The sequence below is a fragment of the Cryptomeria japonica genome, chromosome 4, assembly GCF_030272615.1.
Source record: "Cryptomeria japonica chromosome 4, Sugi_1.0, whole genome shotgun sequence".
Classification (NCBI taxonomy): domain Eukaryota; kingdom Viridiplantae; phylum Streptophyta; class Pinopsida; order Cupressales; family Cupressaceae; genus Cryptomeria; species Cryptomeria japonica.
In genome coordinates, this window is record NC_081408.1 from 684,375,590 (window position 1) to 684,393,755 (window position 18,166).

Here is an 18,166-nt window from a genome sequence, read left to right on the forward strand (position 1 = left end):
ATACTCCAGAGGGATCTCTAAGAGACGAACCCATATAGGAACCATATTAATCTTAGTAGCACCAAAACCAATAGACTATCTCTTTAAATGAAGAAATGCCTTACCAAGAAACCAAGGGCCTTCCTCCTTGATGGAATGGAAGCAAAATAAAAGGAAAACATTCAACAAAGTCCTCACATGAACCAAACCTAAAGCAAACCAACATTTGGATGCCAAGTTGCGAATAAGATCAATTTTTGGCCTATGACCAAGGAACCTCCCAATAAGAGTAGAATGCAAACCAATTAAAGCTATGTACACACACACATCAAGATTAAGAAGACGGGGCTTGAAGAATCGAGATGGGGAGAGGCTCCACAGAAGGGATACAAGGGACATCAATGTCAACATCCTAAGCAACAGAGAAAGGAATGGGGGCCAATGTAATGTCCCCTTCTAGGATACCCCTGATTCTGCAAACAATATTAACTCTTGAAATAGACATTAGAATTATTAATTATTAACAGATCATGACAACATTCAAAACATAGTACTTTACATTCAATTCATACATTATAACTACATTAACAATGAGATCATCGTAGCATGGACAATATTTGGTTCAAATAACACCATCTCACACATAGTGAACCTCTAGGTTAGATTGTAGGTAACAACATTCAGGTTGATCCTCCCCAATATTGCCCTAGAGTCAAGAAGGGTGCCTAACCCCACCTTGCTACTCTCAAAGTGCATCATGAAGGCTTTGTTAGGAGTTGGGAAGGGGGCCTAACCCACCTTTTCTGCTCGTAAGGGCCATTCTGGGCCAGGAAGGAGGCCTAACCCCACCTTGCTGCCCATGAATTTGAGCCCCTCATGAGGACCTAACTACATCATTCCCATGACCTCACAATGCAATTGTCAAGGAGTGATAAGATGATAAACATATAGTTCTTTGATATCAACAAGTAATGGATAATCCTTATTAGGATTGAATCTCTAGAATCATTGTTTGTATTCACCTTAAATGAATTCTATATCTCAGTTTTGCTCTTATTGGGAGACTTATCCCAATAGATAAATTGTTCCTTTGCCGATATATATATATATATATATATGATATTATTCCTTGATTGATTGCTGGATCTGATTGCTAGCTTTATGACTGAATTTCTCTTTGATGATGATAGATGCCGATCACTTGACTTCTAGAGTGGAATTCTTTTCCTTTGTTGCAGATATAATTCTCCTTGATTGCTGCTTGATGCCATCCTCCATCGTGGTCTTCCATCTTTTATATCTTCATGTTTCTTTGAAGAGAGACAGTCTTTGGAAGATTGTTGACCCTTAGGTGTGGGCATATCCTTTCACAATGATGCCTCTTCAAGTCTGATTTCTAAATGTTATTTCTTTAAAACCTACTGCTGCCTTATTTATTCTTAACCGTTGCTTCAGGTACCTTAATCGTTGTTTTAAATAATGAGTTTGTTGCTTAAATAATGAAATCACTCCCTTGGAGATAATCACACCTTTAAATGCACATCTTATGTCCTGATCCAAAAGGGAATCAACCTTGAAGTAGTATATATAAATTTAAAATTTAATTCAAACAGGTCAGCCATAATACAAATTAATTTGATTTTACTCATCTTTGTTTCGAGTCGGCCCTTTTTGGGAATTTCGTTGTTTTGGGTATCATTAATACTTATCATAATTGGTCCTCTATATTATTAATCCCTCAATTTTCTATTAATACTGGTTGCGATCTGGTTTAGGGGCATGACTGTTTACCCCGTGGGGTGTGTTAGTAATATTGCATATCAACAGTCAGATAATAACCATAGGATAGACTAGTAACCAGAAACTCAGAGCAATGCTTCCATTAATGCCAAAATGTCTAGTACAATAATCATTCTCTACATCAATATATCCAACAACAAGTACAAGAGCATATATAAAGACACGGTTGAGGGTTGCGGTTACCACCCGTGGGGAACCGTCATGCAACGGACAACTACCCTCGACGACACTAACATACTTAACCAACGTAGCTTAACAAGTAGTACAAAGCCCATTTTACGACCAACATCATCCCCCCCCTAAGAAAAGTCATCTCCGGATGACAAGGACAAAAATTCGGGACTAACACAACAAAATGGGGATGAAGTACACTGTATACAATAAGAAAATCACTGAGAAGAAGGGGCTAAGGGGGTGTCCCTGAAGAAGGTAGTTGCACCACCGATGAAGAAGATGCAAGAACTGCTGATGCCAGTCGAGCCCAGAACTCATACACCTGTTGCGTCCTCGCCTGAAAACCCTTTTCTGCTACCATCCGATGCTCAAGTGCGGATTTCACCATTATTGCCTCCGCAAGGAGTTCTTTTTTTCCTTGACATCACAGTCCTCCAGTGCCTAAACCAAACTTGTCTGCAAAACATGCTTTTCAGTCTCACCCTCCACTAACTGCTACTCAAATGATACTGTCTCCCTAGCCAATTTGTCCTCGATAGCCACCCGCACTGCCCTCTCGGCATCCAACTCCTGGGTACGCTGAGCTAAGTCTCACGCTACTACTGCCTCCAACCTGGTGGTTAGCTCCTCCTGAGCCCTCTATGCATCCACCAAGGCAACCTCACGTCCAGCCAAGACATACTCCGAGTTCCTCAAAGCGTACATTCATGCATGGAAGTGGCCACAACCCTCTAGCACAAAGGCTAGGAGACGCCTCAAATCCTCCATCACACTCCCCAAAGGCTGATAACTGAACTGAATAACTCCCTGGTGTCGTACGACTTCGCGTTCTTGGAATGCCTTCCCTCAAACTTTGTTTGCTCGCAACCTCTAAATCCATCTCCCTCTACGGATTATGGCTTCCCCGCCAATGCTTAGCTTTAGGCTTCTTTCTCACAGTACAGAACAACCCCAACACTTACCGTGACTTCTCTGATGCCCTTCACCCAACTCAAAAGTGTATTGTAGCTCAAAAATAAACTGGGGGTCTGGGGGCAATGCCCCTCGTGGGGTCCAAGGGCTCGCCATACAGGGCGGGGTCGAGGGGCAATGCCCCCACTGCCAACACCAATTTACAACCTTCAGAACCACACGGAAGTCCATGGCGCACATCATTTTTGTGATATTTTAAGATGCCAAAAACCTTCTTCTCCACTTTAATATTTTTCAGCGTCCTGGCTCTAGACTCCATCGAATGTTTTTTCAATCTGGTCGTCTTTTTTTTTTATACCACTGTAATGTACCCGATGGCACCCTCAGCCATACAACAACCTCCCTGTACGGTCAACAACAAAGAGCACTAAAATTGACCCTTGACACCCCCAATCATACGACAACCTTCCCATACGATCAACACCCTCCTTACCGTATGGACAACACGACCAACCGTCCACCATACGGTCCTCCTTCCGTACACCCAACGCAAGTGACAGAAAGAGATTTTACTTGCCGAAGAAATAACTTGTGGATTCGCACTTGTAAAAAGCAATTATATTGATAATGATGCACAATAGATTACACCAACTTCGACAAAAGGCAGAATAGGGTGAGGAGTTGTCGGCACATTTCTTCTTTTCACGTGCCATGACCACCGTTTATCCCTGCCATGCCATGGTATTTTTCCTTTCACCCTTTTTTAAACCGTCGTCGTCGCCGCCACCGTGCTCCTTCAGCCTACGGTGGTATTCCATTGTCGGTGACCTCCGTCAATGGTGGTTCCACCGTACGGTGCCTCCCCCCCCCTCGATAGTGGTCCCACCGCATGGCGGTTCCACCCTGGCCACTGATTTTTTTTATTTTTATTTTTATTTTTAATTTAATTTCCTAATCTAATTGTCCAGAGAGTCTTCGACGCGGGTCCCGTGCCTTTGGGATCGCCCTTCATCCTTCTTAGTTTGCCTTGCTTGAGAGTCTTCCGCTTTAGTCCCGTACCTCTCGAGTCGCCTGCCCGGCCTCTCGGGTCCCCTTCCATCCTCTTGGGTCCCCCTCCAGACTCTCAGGGGTCCTTCCGGCCTCTTGGGTCCCCTTCCATCCTCTCGGGTGTCCTTCCGGCCTCTCGGGTCCCCTACGTGCTTCTCGTGGTAGGGTTTCAATTTGGACCCGTTGATGGCAAGTCTATTTTTAATGGCCATCCGAAGACCTGGAGCCATAAATTCTACAGGGACCACGGTCTCCGTCCCGTACATAAGAAGAAGAAGAATAAAGATTTTGAAGGCTGCAGCCTTCCACACAGGGTTCCACTCGTTACCGACACAAAGGATCTTGGGATTATCTACGTCACCGAGGTTTGTCTCCTTCAATTTTACCTCTTGATACTTGATGGGTTCTTCCTTCGAGAACTGGTGTGCGGTGGTGTCACTCACACCGGCGTCTCCCTTCCAATATTCTCTATATTCCAGCAGGTACACCTCCTCTGTTACTTGCTTTGGTTCCTCTACTTTGAGCCTATAGCTCTGGAACATTTCGTAATCCTCCATCTGCCAGTGGAAGAGCCCGTTCAATGACCCCGTCTCATCCTCAGAGCACTCTCCTAGTTTGAGAATCCCTTCGTCGTTGGGCTCCATGCAGCCCCGTCCTTCGTCCCTCAGATCGCCTTCTCCTTCACCGTCCGATTTTGAAGATGATGCCATTTCCTCACTAACCAACTGTGTCCCAAGGTCTATGATAAACTTCCTTCCTCCATTCTCCATAGACAAAGTGTTCTTCTTCCAGTTGTGGGTGGCCTTGGCTGCCACCAGCCACCCTCTCCCTAAGATCGCATCATACCCTTTTTTCTTTAGTGGGATTACCACGAAGTCCAGTATGAAGGGTTGCATCCCGATGGTAACTTTTTGGCCCATCAGTGTCCCGATGGGTTTGATTCCATGTTGATCTGCTCCCAGCAGATTGAATGTAGATGGCCACAGCATCGGCTTCCCCAACTTCAACCAAGTTTATTCTGGAAGAACATTCACTCCCGATCCACCATCAACGATGGTATTGGTTAGAATGGTGCCAGGGATACCCATCTCCACAATGGTCGGGTTCCTCCAGTGTTAACTTCCAGCAGCCTGGGGTCTATTGCAGACCCCCTAGGAACATCCGTGCGGTGGTTGGTATTGGTGCGTGGTTGGGAGAGATTATTCAGCAACGCCGTTCGTAATTGAGGCATCGTTTGGAGTAGATCATGTACCTTCACAGGTGCCTCCAGTTTTGAAATTTGATTTAGTATAGCCTCCTCTGCCTCCAGTTTGCTGGAAGTAACCGTCGTACCCTTTGCCTTTGCCCTTTCTCGTATCTCTTTCTCAATTTCTTCCCGTGCTTCCCATACCCTTCACTTCTCTGTCTCCAATTCTGGGCACGTTGCTTGTTTGGCTTGGGCGCGGGTTACGACTAACACTTCCTCTTCTTTGGGTTCCTCGATATTGAGCAAGTTGATGCTGGACTTTGAGCAAGTGGCGTCTTCATGGTCTCTCGGTCTACACCATTTGCAGAAATATTGTGTGGCCTCTCCCTTTGGGCAGTCTCGGGCGAAGTGCCCCCACTGGCTGAACGCTCTGCATTGTATCGTCGGTTGGCCTTTGGAGTCGTATTGGATCCAGCTCCTTGTATTGTTATTGTTGTTTCGTCCTCCCCATCAGTTATCTCGGTAGCCTCCCGATGTTGAATTGTTGTTCGCCTGGGAGCTGTCGGTACCGCCCGATGTAGTTGGTTGTTCCTGCGTAAGCAATACTTGTTGGTTTCATGTTTTCATGTTGTAGGGGCATTCCCTGGTGGGATGCCCCATCAACTGGCATATATCACAATAGGCCTTCTTTGGGCAGGAGCCTTTCATGTGGTCATCTGTCTTACATTCCGTGCACCAAAGCTCCCCTTCGTCGGTCTTGCTCAAACCTCCCTTCATAACCTTCAGCTCTTTCATCATCCTCAGCATGTCCTTCTACAGGGCTTGCACCTTTTTGCCAGACTCACCATTGTTGTTGCTTCCCTCGGAAGAGTCATCATCCTCGGACGAGCTATCCTTCTTCTTTTTCTTCTTGGATGTCTTGGTCTCGCTCTCGAGATCCATCGCTCTATTATATGCATCTTCGTACGAGATTGGTGGAACAATTTTCATCTTCTTCCGGAGGGAGTGTTTAAGTCCCTCCACGAACCATCTCTTTTTCAACCCATCCGCTGATTAACTCTCCATTTTCCCCAACAGTTCCTTGAGCCGCCGACTATAGCTCGGACCGTCTTGTTCTTGTTCTGCTTTGTGCCATAGATTTCGGCTACTATTTCATTGTCGTCTCTGAGGAGGCGGAACTCTATCTCGAACTCCTTCAGGTTGGGCCATGTGCCGACTTTGGCCTTATCCATATCGGAGTACCAGTCAATGGCCACTCCCCTTAAGGTTGCTAGAAATTGTGTTACCCATTTGTCCTAGTCGGTAACACCGTTCGCTGACCATATGGTTTCGCAAGTGCGGCAATGGCGGACGGGATCTTCCTTCCCGTCGTCGTTGAACTTCGGCAGCTTCTGTTTACTGGCCATTGATGGGGGTCGTGTCGCCTGTCGTGCACTTGCACCACTCCCACCCGCGTCAGTGGTGTGCTGTTTGAGTGACTGGGGGTTCGGTGGTTTGTACCCGTGTGCTTGGTGTGATGGGTCCCAAGAGGGGGTCCTGCTTGCCGTGTGCTTGTGCCTCCTCCGCACCTACAGTCGTACGGTTGCCCTCCCCTTCGTTCTCACCCTTGTCGTATGTTCGCTCCCTTCGATGGTCCTCCGTGCGTGGTGTAAGGGATAAATTCCTAAACTGGTCCCAGGTCTCTTCGACCAGATTTCTTCGTAGCCTTGTTTCCTCCAAAAATTCTTCGTAGCTTCTCACCCTACGGTGTTCTGGCGACACGTAGAAATCTCCTTCGGCTTCTACTCCTGCACCCTCCGTGACACCTCCTTGGTTCCCTTCGGCAGGTCATCCTTCGGCAAGTTGCCTCAACCTCCATCTATGTTCTACTTCTTGTTCCAGAATCAGGGCTCTCTGTGCGGCCTCCCACTCCTCACTTTGTGCCTTCTTATTTCTATCCTTATTTAATAAGTTGGGCATTAACTCCCATACATAATGTAGGAGTGTTCTTTATTCTGCCCCTGAGGCTCAAGGTTCAAGTTTCCCGTCGTCGCTTGCCATTACGCTCCTCTTCCCAGCGACGGTTGTTTTCTTCGTACTCCCGGAGGACCTATTGGCATCGCTCCTCACGTTGGGTTTCCTCCCTTTGGTGCAAGTGGGCAAGGGTTGCTTGGGCTAGGAGACGCGGGAGTTGGTGCAACAACCTATTTGTCGTCGGACTGACGTTAAGAGTGTCCCAGACTACACCCTTGGGTACCTCTTCCTGTGTAGCCTCCCCTCGTACGAAAGTCTCTATAGCCACCTGGAACCGGATTACGAAGTTGCCTGTCAATGCGTTCTCCCCTTCATAAAGTTCTCTCAGTCGGCTATCATCCCCCTCGATGCTATTGCCAATGGGCTGGCCCATTATCCTCCGTAGGCCATTCACACTCCGTGGCTACCCAAATTCAGATGGCAACGGCGCCAGATGTTTACCTCGTGGAGTGTGTTAGTAATATTGCATATCAACAGTCAAATAATAACCATAGGATAGACTAGTAACCAAAAACTTAGAGCAATGCTTCCATTAATGCCAAAATTTCTAGTACAATAATCATTCTCTGCATCAGTATATCCAACAACAAGTACAAGAGCATATATAAAGACACGGTCGAGGGTTGCGGTTACCACCCGTGGGGAACCGTCGTGCAACGGACAACTACCCTCGACGACACTAACATACTTAACCAACGTAGCTTAACAAGTAGTACAAAGCCCATTTTACGACCAACAATGACATCGAGATTCTCGATAGGGAGCCCCTTACACAAGCCATCTCTAAAACAAGGCGAGGACCCAAAAACCATCATACTCGCACCAACATCAAGACAAGGAACAAGTTCCTAAACCTCAACTTGGGGAGAAATGGCACCAGTCTCAATGTTGCATTGCTCGCATCACACAAAGGGGGATTCTCACATAGCTTATCCCCAACGAAGTCCACACTGGACATATCCTCCACATGCCCCTGGGCCTTGAGAAGTAGCTAGCAGGGTGCAGTGGACAATGTCGGGGGAAGGAAGTCCCTATGCAAAACAAAGTCTTTTGAGAGGGAAGGTTCATCCAACACCTGAGTGGTTTAAGGGGTATAGAAAAAAAAGTGCCCAGTAGCCTAGCCTCGAGGAGGAGGTCCAACAACAGTTTGTCATCTTCCTCGACATCCCAAAGAGCCTTGTCATCAGCATCAACATCACCATCTCCATCCTCCCCTTCAGAAATGAAACCCTCATCATCGCTCCAATAATCACTCATCTTCTTTTCTTTATAGAAATTTACTCGTTGCATCATCATTGTTAAAATCAAATGTATCATTTTAAAAAAATATCAACCACATAAGCATCAATAGAAGCAAGAATTTCCAAAGTGTATCCAAACAATTGTTGAAATATCATCTAAGCAATAAAAGGGCACTCAATGTGTGCAACTGCAATCTAATGCACCAATTCAATGAAAATAAACAAGTGATCATAGTTCGTGCCATATTTATTTTGTTATATGCTTGTCACAGTCTATTAGTTGGGAAATTCATCCCAAAATATTGAAACAATAGTCTTTTCAAATGAGAAAGATCTCCATATATACTTGCCATGAGTGGTAATTAGATCAAACCACTTAAAAAGAAAGAAATGGTTGTCATTTCAAGTATGCTTACAACAATGTACACTAAGAAGAGAATGCTTTGGCCAAAAAATATTGCCTTACAGCCTCAAATATGTGTAGATGACACTAAATAGTGCTATATAACCCTAAATTGCTCTTTACTTTTAAAATTTACAATTGAGTCCTTAATTGGGTATATAAATAAATAATTGCTGGCTTTACATATAATAATTGTAGAGCTTAAAAAATAAGTACTGCGGCCAAAAAAATGGCACCTTTCTACACTTTCTTGCGAGAAAGCCATGGTACATGCAAGCTACTGATTTGGTAACTGCTCATAAATCTGGAAATCTGCAAAAAAAAATATAATTTGCAAAATTATTCTCAGAATTACACCATAACATTGAAAAATTCTAATATTGCCCATGTTACAAACAAAATTAAGTGTCCATGTGCAATAAATGTCGGTCGATTGTTAAGAGTCTTCATTTTGGCACTCGTACACATAAACCAACAAAAATATGCAAATTTTATTTTTTTTAAATAGTAGAAATTAATTCTGGTAAAACTGCACACTTGTGTAAAAAATCACATAATTTGGACATCCAATGCCCAAGTAATAACTCAGCAAGCACAACAAGGGTAGCCAGCTGTAAACAGCAGAAATCAGACCTCCATATGGCAAAATAAATGGAAACTGATAGGATGGCCGCATAGAGCACAAACAAATAGCCAAAGTAAAAATAAAAAGTTTTGAAAACCGAGTCCAAATGGTAGAGCTATTTGGCTTCTACAAGTTTGGTAAACCATAAAAAATATCAAATGTGTAATCTACAAAAAACTTGATATATTTTCCATCGTGAGTCTGATTGTAATAAAATTAAAAATTAAAAATTGATCTGGACATTTTGAACCCCCAAAAATGCATTGGTGTGGTCAGATTTGACCCAACAAACTTCTGTCACAAGAATCTCTCTCTCCTTGATTGTAAATCCAAAAATTCAATACCATGTCTTGATTCTGATCTCAATGAAGTGAAGACTAATGGAGATTTTGGTATGTTCTCAAAGCAGTAGAACAACTGTATCTGAAAGAAAATGCTCCCAAGATGTCGAATCTGAAAACATCATCCTTTCTTGTGCAATTTTAACTCAACAAACAACATGATGGAAAAAATTGGACTGAAGGAAAGGGGGATCAAAAAGAAAAAGACAATGACACCATGTGAGAACTGACATACAACTCATCAGTAATCCTACAGTCACCCCTTGCCAAAGAAAATCTTCCACATATGGAATCAATAAAAAAGCAAAATAATGACAACTAGCACAATAACAACAGATAGCATTAATTTCCCTCAACGAAATTATGCAGCATAACTAACTTAGTCGATCAAGAAATATATATTGTGTATTCCTCAAGCTTTAAATGTTTTGGAGAGCCTCATGTTGGTGTTGGAAATAAGCCACACCCAGACCGACGATGGAATGGTCCAAGAGGGGCCAGTAGCTCGGTGGTAGAGCACTCCAGCAGCGTATGGAAGGTCCTAGGTTCGAGTCCTAGCTGGTCCATGTCTCAACATAGTATCAGAGCCAGGTCTAGGCTAGGAGCCCCAAGCACACGAGAGGTGTGGCTTAAGGGGGGATGTTGGTGTTGGAAATAAGCCACACCCGGACCAACGATGGACTGGTCCAAGAGGGGCCAGTAGCTCAGTGGTAGAGCACTCCAGCAGCGTATGGAAGGTCCTAGGTTCCAGTCCTAGCTGGTCCATGTCTCAACACCTCAAGAAACTTTCCCAAAGATAGAATTATAAATATCCTCATGAGACAAATGCAAATTATTTTTTAATTATATGATTTGAAGTTGGGGAGGATCTTCTGTATTTTTTGCTTTAATTTAATACCTATTTTCAGAGAAATCATGTTGATTGGAAAATGTTCAAATGATGAGCGGGCATGTAACATGTGACCTGCATAACATCAAAAGTAACTCGCATGTCAACTATTTCTTTCCTTCATTAGTTACAAACTACAAAATCAAAGTTAAGTAAGGCATTGCTCTCTTAATCTCCATATTGCTGAATGGTATTAGTTATTTAATAGAAGCAATATATGTCAAGAATCAGCTTGCTGAACAACTAACTTTAATTAAAGGGTAATTGGTGTAAATTCACCTGCCAAAGATTATGTAAAGGGTTATTTAACAGAAGCTATATATGTCAAGAACGAGCTTGCTGCACAACTAACTTGAAGTAAAGGGTAATTGGTATAAACTCACCTGTCAAAGACTAAGGTAGTAAATTACATCACAAAGAAAACATTTTTTTTGTAATCCTGCTTTCCATACTTTTCTTGCCTGCAAATGCAACCTTAGATTTTCTTTTTCTTCCATTCTGTACCCTACATAATTATTGTTCAATACAAATCCATCCAAAAATAAAAATTATAAATGTGACTTGAACATTTACCTACATCTTCTAGTCAATCCACTCCATTGTCTCCATTCATACATTCAACTGGTGTCTATCCCTCTCCTTGCATGTGGAGAGGTCAACATGGGACCTCTCAGAAGAGAAATTAATATGTATCTTGAAATGTTTAAAAGTTAACACGCAATTTTAAAGAGAGATCAATTCAATCTTTGACCAAGATTTTTACTTACTACCAACTTGGTTAGATGATCATCCCAACAGTCAATAGGCAGTATGCTTTTTCAAAAGTCAGCTGTCTTTTGTGACTATACAAAACTATGGCAAATGAAATTTCAATATATTTGTGCTGTAAGTCATAAATTTTTAAATATTTGAGTCCTGTGATTCATAAAACTATAGATCAGAACACTTAATAAATGCTTATTTCATTGATAATCCATCCTGCAAAAACTAGGACATTTTAACTTAGTCTAAGAATTAGTCCTTGGAGATTAGCCAAATGTACCATACAGAGGTACAAGTACTAATAAGACATTTTTCCATTATCAATCACTAATAGTCATCATATCTTCACTTTGAAAAAGGCATTTTTTAACATTTAAACAAGAGCAATGCTTGGGTCACTCATTTGCTTGCAATGCTGTAAAATCTTTCAGAAATCAATTCATCTTTGCTCACAATCCCATATATTTCTTACATAGATGCTTGAACCTTTTGGATTAAACAGTCCCAACCCATTTTTATTAGTTTGTTAAAATGCGGTATCAGAAGAAAGATGTTGATCGATATGAAAAAATGTAAAATGCACTATAGCAATTACTATCACAGAACTCCTTAACAAAGGGATTTTTGTAGTTAGAAATGACTTACACAAATATAGACCATAACAGCATATTATTAGAAACTGATCATTTATAACCGAAGCATTGGATGACCAGAAAATACAATTCACTAAACTGTTTCCTGGAGGAAATAATACAGACCTCCTTGCAAACATATATTTTGCAAGGGAAAGAATATCGACACAATCCGGATGTCAATTCAAGTAAAACTAACAATGTGCAATGGGTCAACCTACACAAAGTTGTGATAGAGACACTAAAAATGCCAGATAACATGAAGAATTTGCATAGTCTCCAAAGCCAAGTATCTGGACAAAAATATTAAATCGTGTATAGTGAAGCTACTAGTTTGTCTTGGGCATTGAAAGCAGCAATCTCTCTAGATTATTGATAGAGCCCTTTGTAAATAAGATTAGACCTCTCAATGCATGCAATGGAAGACCTTCATCTGTGCAGAATGAACTAAGGAACCAAGATCCAAAGCTTGTGCTGAACGAAGCTTAGCAAAATTCTTCAACTTTCCTTCTTCACTTGGTATGAAAACCAAAGAATACTATCAAGTAATTAATAAACAACCTTTATGATGATTTGTCTACCATGACTCCCACTACTAGAATTGTTGATTGAAGAAGTAATTTGCAACTGATTAGTAGTGCCCCCACTCACACCTATCCAATTATTATAAAGACTACACCACTATTTTTTTACACCGCCAAGTTCAATGTCTTTCGTGCCATTACTCTCAAATCCACTCTTTAGTAGACTAACATCCTCATCTGTGTCATTGCTATCTTTCAAAGGTGTAAAGGATATGTTTTTTGCAGACTCCACTGCCCAACTGTAGATTATCATGCCAGCAACAGCAACTAACATCCCCATTATATTTTTAGCAGTGAGTGCTGAATCAAAAAGCACCCAACCCAGTATAAGAACACAAACAGTTTTCATGTGTCCCAAAACCTGAAAAGAAACTGCAGAGAAGCGCCCAATGCAAAGATACTGGCTCAGGTTACAGAATACTGCTAATATGCATGAAAGTAATATAAAGAACTGCACAAAGTTCAACAATAAATATGATTAGATTTCATATTTCACATCTCAGTTAAAAACTATGGTTTCAGCAAAGCATAGTTGAAAATGTTGACATTTGGATCTGAAAATAGACTAAATGCTTAGCAGTAGTACAGTACGAAACTCACAATTGCACCATATGAAAATTGATAGTTTAACAAGTTCCGTCCATTTAAATAATAATCTGCAAATGGACCAAACACTAAAAGAGAAGCAGCCTGTATGGGAGCAGTCTTGCTTAGGAGATCAAATGAGCCAATGCTGTATTTCTTTTGTAAGGAGCCAATTGACTGCAAGAGGGACAAAAAATGTCAAGAATTAGCAGCCAAAAGAGAACACAAATATATAAATAAGCAAACACAGCTATGGGAAATATGGAATTGATAACCAAACAATAAATCATGGAATTACAAATTTTCAGAACTGAATCCAATTAATGAAAGAAAAGGAAAAGTCATTAGTTGTTTGGCAATGTTTATCTTGGAAGGTATTAGGATCAGAATGAAGCATAAAACAAGAAAAAATGAAAATTATAAGTTAAGTTCAAACGTAATTTATCAATTAAGACCTCAATTAATCTAGTAAGTTTACAATCCATACTGCTAAATAATATTACCCTGATATGAGTCAGTAAATAAATCTAATCGTGTCTTAATTCTTCATTGTACAGAAAAAGGAATATTTTTTCCTGTTCATTAAAACTCACAAATGAAAATATGGAACGCTCTAACACAATGCCTAACCATGAGAATGCAGATGAACCACTCTCTGATACATCCTATTTAGATAATTAATGTCACCTAGCATGTTACAAATCGCATAAGCATAATGATGACCAATGATCCTCTAAACTCCAATACAACAATAAAATACGAAATTTTCCAGACAGCTTGTGGGTTGGTCAAGGTGAGACATATATCAGACTGAAGTTAGGGAAGATAGATAGTCTACTTACATAAAGGAGTTTCGTGACTATTATGTTCCCCGTCTGCAAGCAACTTTGGAATCTCGGAGTTGGGGCGTATCATGAGGAAGCCACCATTACAATGGGACTCTTTTATTCTAAATCTAAGGTTCTTCCCCAGTAGTGAGGAAAGGTTTTGCATCACAAGGATTCTCCATTATTCGTATTGATATTTTTATTATAAAAAGTGCATAAGGGATAATGCATAAGGATAAATAGTCTGCAAAAAACAAAAATTCTATAAATGACTTGAACAGCTCTAAAGAGTTAGCAACATGTGGACACAGAAGAGAATAACCCACACATATATTTCAAATGATCCATTGGAAGTGAGATAAGTGAAGATCTTAAGAGTGACCAAGTTTTGCAAAACTATAGTTAGGATGATCAGATACCCCAGCATATTTAGCTGGAAAAATTCTAAGGCGCCACAAAGATCATCCGCACACCCAAAATGTGCATAATCCAAAGTTAAGTAAATTTATGATCCTTTGAGAACAAACTAGCTTTTAGTGTTAGAAAGGATGTGGTGGGAACAGATAAAAGGTAGAAAGAGAAGGAAATTCGGACCAATGGATGGAAAGAGATTTGAATTTGGACCAATGGAATTTCAATGTTGCTTGCAATAAAGCCAAAGGAAAGACATTAAGGTCAAGCTGTCATCTATGGCTACAAATTACAATCCTTCTGGAAATTACCTTGAGAATGAAGCCAAAATACAACTTCAGATCTAAATAGCAAAATAAGAGTTTTCAACCAAAAGCAATTCAGGACTTGCTACTTACTGTAATAAGTATAAGCATATATGCACCTTTTTAATTCACAAAGGATCTATCTGGATTCTGGATTTACAAAGTAGATGCAGGAATTGTCAAAATCCAGGTACAACCCAAGACCATAATGGCGAGCAAAAAATGGCAAGATCAACTCTGTTTAAGCATACTATAATCCAACACATCTATAAAACATAGAAATTTATGTTTTCTTTCAAGCTCAAAACCAAATGTGAGCCCAATCTATAAGATCGCACGCATCAGCCATAAGCATCAAAGCATGTAAACTAAAAGATTTAGAAGAATTTCTCGTTCTATTCTTAAATATTAAAAGCAAATGAGAGTCTTCGTACTTGAAAATTACTCAATTGCTTCTAGAACCCTTGTCATTTCTTTCAGTCAGATAAGCAAAGATCTTCACATTTCTATTGAGAATCACTTCTCAATTTGTGTTAGATCAGTATCATCTCATCTGCATTATTTCATATTACTATTATCTGCCATTCATCATATTCATGAGAAATGGCTAGCACTTGTCAATCATTTGCATTCCTTTGCAGACACCATTTTGAGTAAAACTAAAGTTAAACCAATGGTCAAAAATTAGCCAACAGATGGTTGCAAACTAACACAGCTCAATTACACTATAACCCAATTTATCTATTGCGTACAGAGAGTTTGAGACATCACACTGCAAAGAAATTAAAATGAAAAGTTATAGCCATTGCTACTACATAGATCACTATAGGTTCATGAGAGAAAAAAAGTGCAATTATAAAAAGCAAAGAATCTTTTTTTTTAATCCCCTATTCAGGATCTAGGATCGACATACTGAATGCCACCATTGGATATTTGGGATAAGAAGTGAATCTAAATTTTCGAGTGACTGGGATTAAAGTATGATGCCCTTCTCAGATGCTCAACGTTTCGCGTTCACAAATTAGGAACTACGATAGCAGAAAGAAACATTAAATTTTGAACATAGCTAAGGAAAAAAGAAAGAGAAAAGGAAAATTAATTCCAGGCAAGGTTGCTAAGAAACCTTACTATTTGTTGTAATGACGTGCACAAAACAGCCACCACAGCACATAGAAATCCTTTCAAATTGACCTTGACGTCTGTAACAGTGCAAACGCCAACTCCTATAACCACAACAAACACAGCAGCCTTGACCTCTTTGGTATAATTCTTGTTATGAAGAATCCACTCCAAAACGCAGACCACAGGAATCATGCTCAATTTTGAAATCTGCCAGAAAACAACCACAATCCCTATTTTTAACCATCTCACAGATCCGATCAATGACAGAAATCAACGAGAAGAAAAATAGACGAATTCTCACCTGGTAAAACCCAACAGAGTTTAACATGAGACTAAGATTCATCCCCACAATAGACATATTGGCCACGATAGAAAACCATAGAAGCTCCCACAGGGGCACTTCCTTGGCAGTGGAAAACCCAGTTGCATTTGACACAAAACCCACAAGTGCAGTCACTGTAAAGTGAAATCCAGTCAATGTAGTTGCTGCATCAAACAGAACACAATCATTATACACAAGCCTGGCATCCGTTTGGGCTTCCAGTAAACACCATAGATAACAATATCTGATGCAGAAAAACATGAAATTGAATGCAGATCTGAGTCAGCAAATAACGATATAAATATGTGGGTTTTATGTGTTTCTCACCAAATCTGAAGTCATACCCAGCAGTAGACATAACTTCTTTATTGGCCATGATGATACCCACAGAACTGATAACATTCATGGCCCATGCTCCTACATCTGATACAACTGGTTTCTTCTCTGAAGCCATTGTAGCAAATTCAACTGCAAAATGGATGACCCCTCTGGAACTAAAATAGGTATGTCGGGATTTGCATGCGAAAATTGGGTCTGTCTGATAACTCCTGCAATTATTCAGAGGAAATCTCAAGAGATCAGACCCAAATTCTGAAGTTTGGCTTTGAATCTCTGGAAATTATTTATGCACGTTTAATTTGACCGTCCATATGACGCGTTTATTTTGCAAATCGAATTAACTATCTCCACTGATGTTGGATTCTACGCTGATTTGGTTCATGGGAAGATACCGCCTTGGATTATATAAATTTTTTTCTGTTTACTGACGAGGAGTTTAAATTAAGCAAAAAAATTTACCTGTTGGGATATAGTTTTCATAAATTTTGAAATCAGGGATTAGGAAATGTTACCATTTAAGTTGTATGGTAAAAATATGTGTCTTTTCTTATTGTTATTTTCTCATTAGATTATGAAAATGAATTATAAACGCTTTTTAAACTAAATTGATTTAGAAGACTTATTAAGATATGTAAGTTTTATCCGTTAAAATTAATAACAATAAAATAAATATATTATTAGTTAACTATTTTTTTAAAATAAATATCTGCATTAGAACTTAGCTTGAATAACTGATATTAATAATGTAAATATTTAATGTTAGGTTAATTAATATTGTAAATAATAATAAATTAAATTAAATTAAATATATTTAGTGTTAAAGTTAATGAAGAAATAGACTCCTTATGAGAAAATTAGATTTTGTTTGATAATTATGGTTAATGTATGTGTTTGTAGATTTGATATTTTACTTATAAAAATAAATCTAGCATGTGGAATTGAACCTTCCTCACAAATATGAATTGAGTGAAATCTAATAGTTGTAATCTATTTGTCTCACCTTGTACTTTTGTATGAAGAGGAGTCATGTTTTTAGTTTAGGAGCTTGAAAGGTAAAGATTGATTCTTCTTTGATCAAACACTTAGATGGGTCAATTTAATGATGAGGCACAAGGATCGACGACATGTAGTATGCTTAGGATGATGATGCAAAATAAAATGTAAAAATGATGCTCTATATTATGTTGCTATGATACTCTCATGTGAATGCTCCTCCATGACAACTTAGTATGTCTCAATGGATTGAAAATATTAAGCATGTCCTTTTATATAACACCCTAGTGTGCAATTTGAAATAATTCACTTTTATTAGTGCATGATGGCTAGTTTGAAAGAGGGAAATGGGCCTAATTTAAAATTTAAAGTTTAAGAGCTTTGGGTCTAAATTTGCATATGCATAGCTAATCCAAGTCACTTTTGCACTTGCAAATGAATGGTGGTGATTGCAGATCAAGTTTGCACCCCTTGGATGTGTCAAATGGAATGAGGCTTAGATGCAGTTTTTTGCCAAGTTCCACATGAAATTATACTAGCTTGCACACTAGCTATTGCTTTGAGGATAAGCTAATCGAGCCCAAGACAAACGATAAAAGTAAATGGTATGTAATTTTCACCATCACAATAATTTTAACAACTTGTATATAAACAACCTTTGATGTAAGATATTA

The 18,166-nt window shown here is 39.9% G+C and overlaps 1 protein-coding gene across 1 annotated transcript; it reads right to left on the reverse strand.

Annotated features, from left to right (window-relative positions):
• Nucleotides 1–12,024: 12,024 nt before the first annotated feature.
• LOC131028636 (UDP-rhamnose/UDP-galactose transporter 1) lies at nt 12,025–16,888 on the reverse strand. The gene is made up of 5 exons (XM_057958954.2): nt 16,488–16,888; nt 16,140–16,324; nt 15,845–16,045; nt 13,189–13,350; nt 12,025–13,039 (listed from the first exon to the last, which is right to left on the reverse strand). The coding sequence occupies exons 1-5, from the start codon at nt 16,612–16,614 to the stop codon at nt 12,686–12,688; spliced, it is 1,029 nt and encodes a 342-aa protein (XP_057814937.1). The 5' UTR covers nt 16,615–16,888; the 3' UTR covers nt 12,025–12,685.
• Between the last annotated feature and the right edge of the window lie 1,278 nt (nt 16,889–18,166).

Bases quoted from the DNA above. Each gene is read 5' to 3' on its own strand.
- LOC131028636 (XM_057958954.2), bottom strand. From the start codon at position 16,614: ATGGCTTCAGAGAAGAAACCAGTTGTATCAGATGTAGGAGCATGGGCC. The intron at 13,351-15,844 runs GTAAGGTTTCTT...TCCCTCTTGCAG, and splicing joins GCACGTCATTACAACAAATA to TCAATTGGCTCCTTACAAAA. The intron at 13,040-13,188 runs GTGAGTTTCGTA...AACTTTGTGCAG, and splicing joins AATTTTCATATGGTGCAATT to TTCTTTATATTACTTTCATG.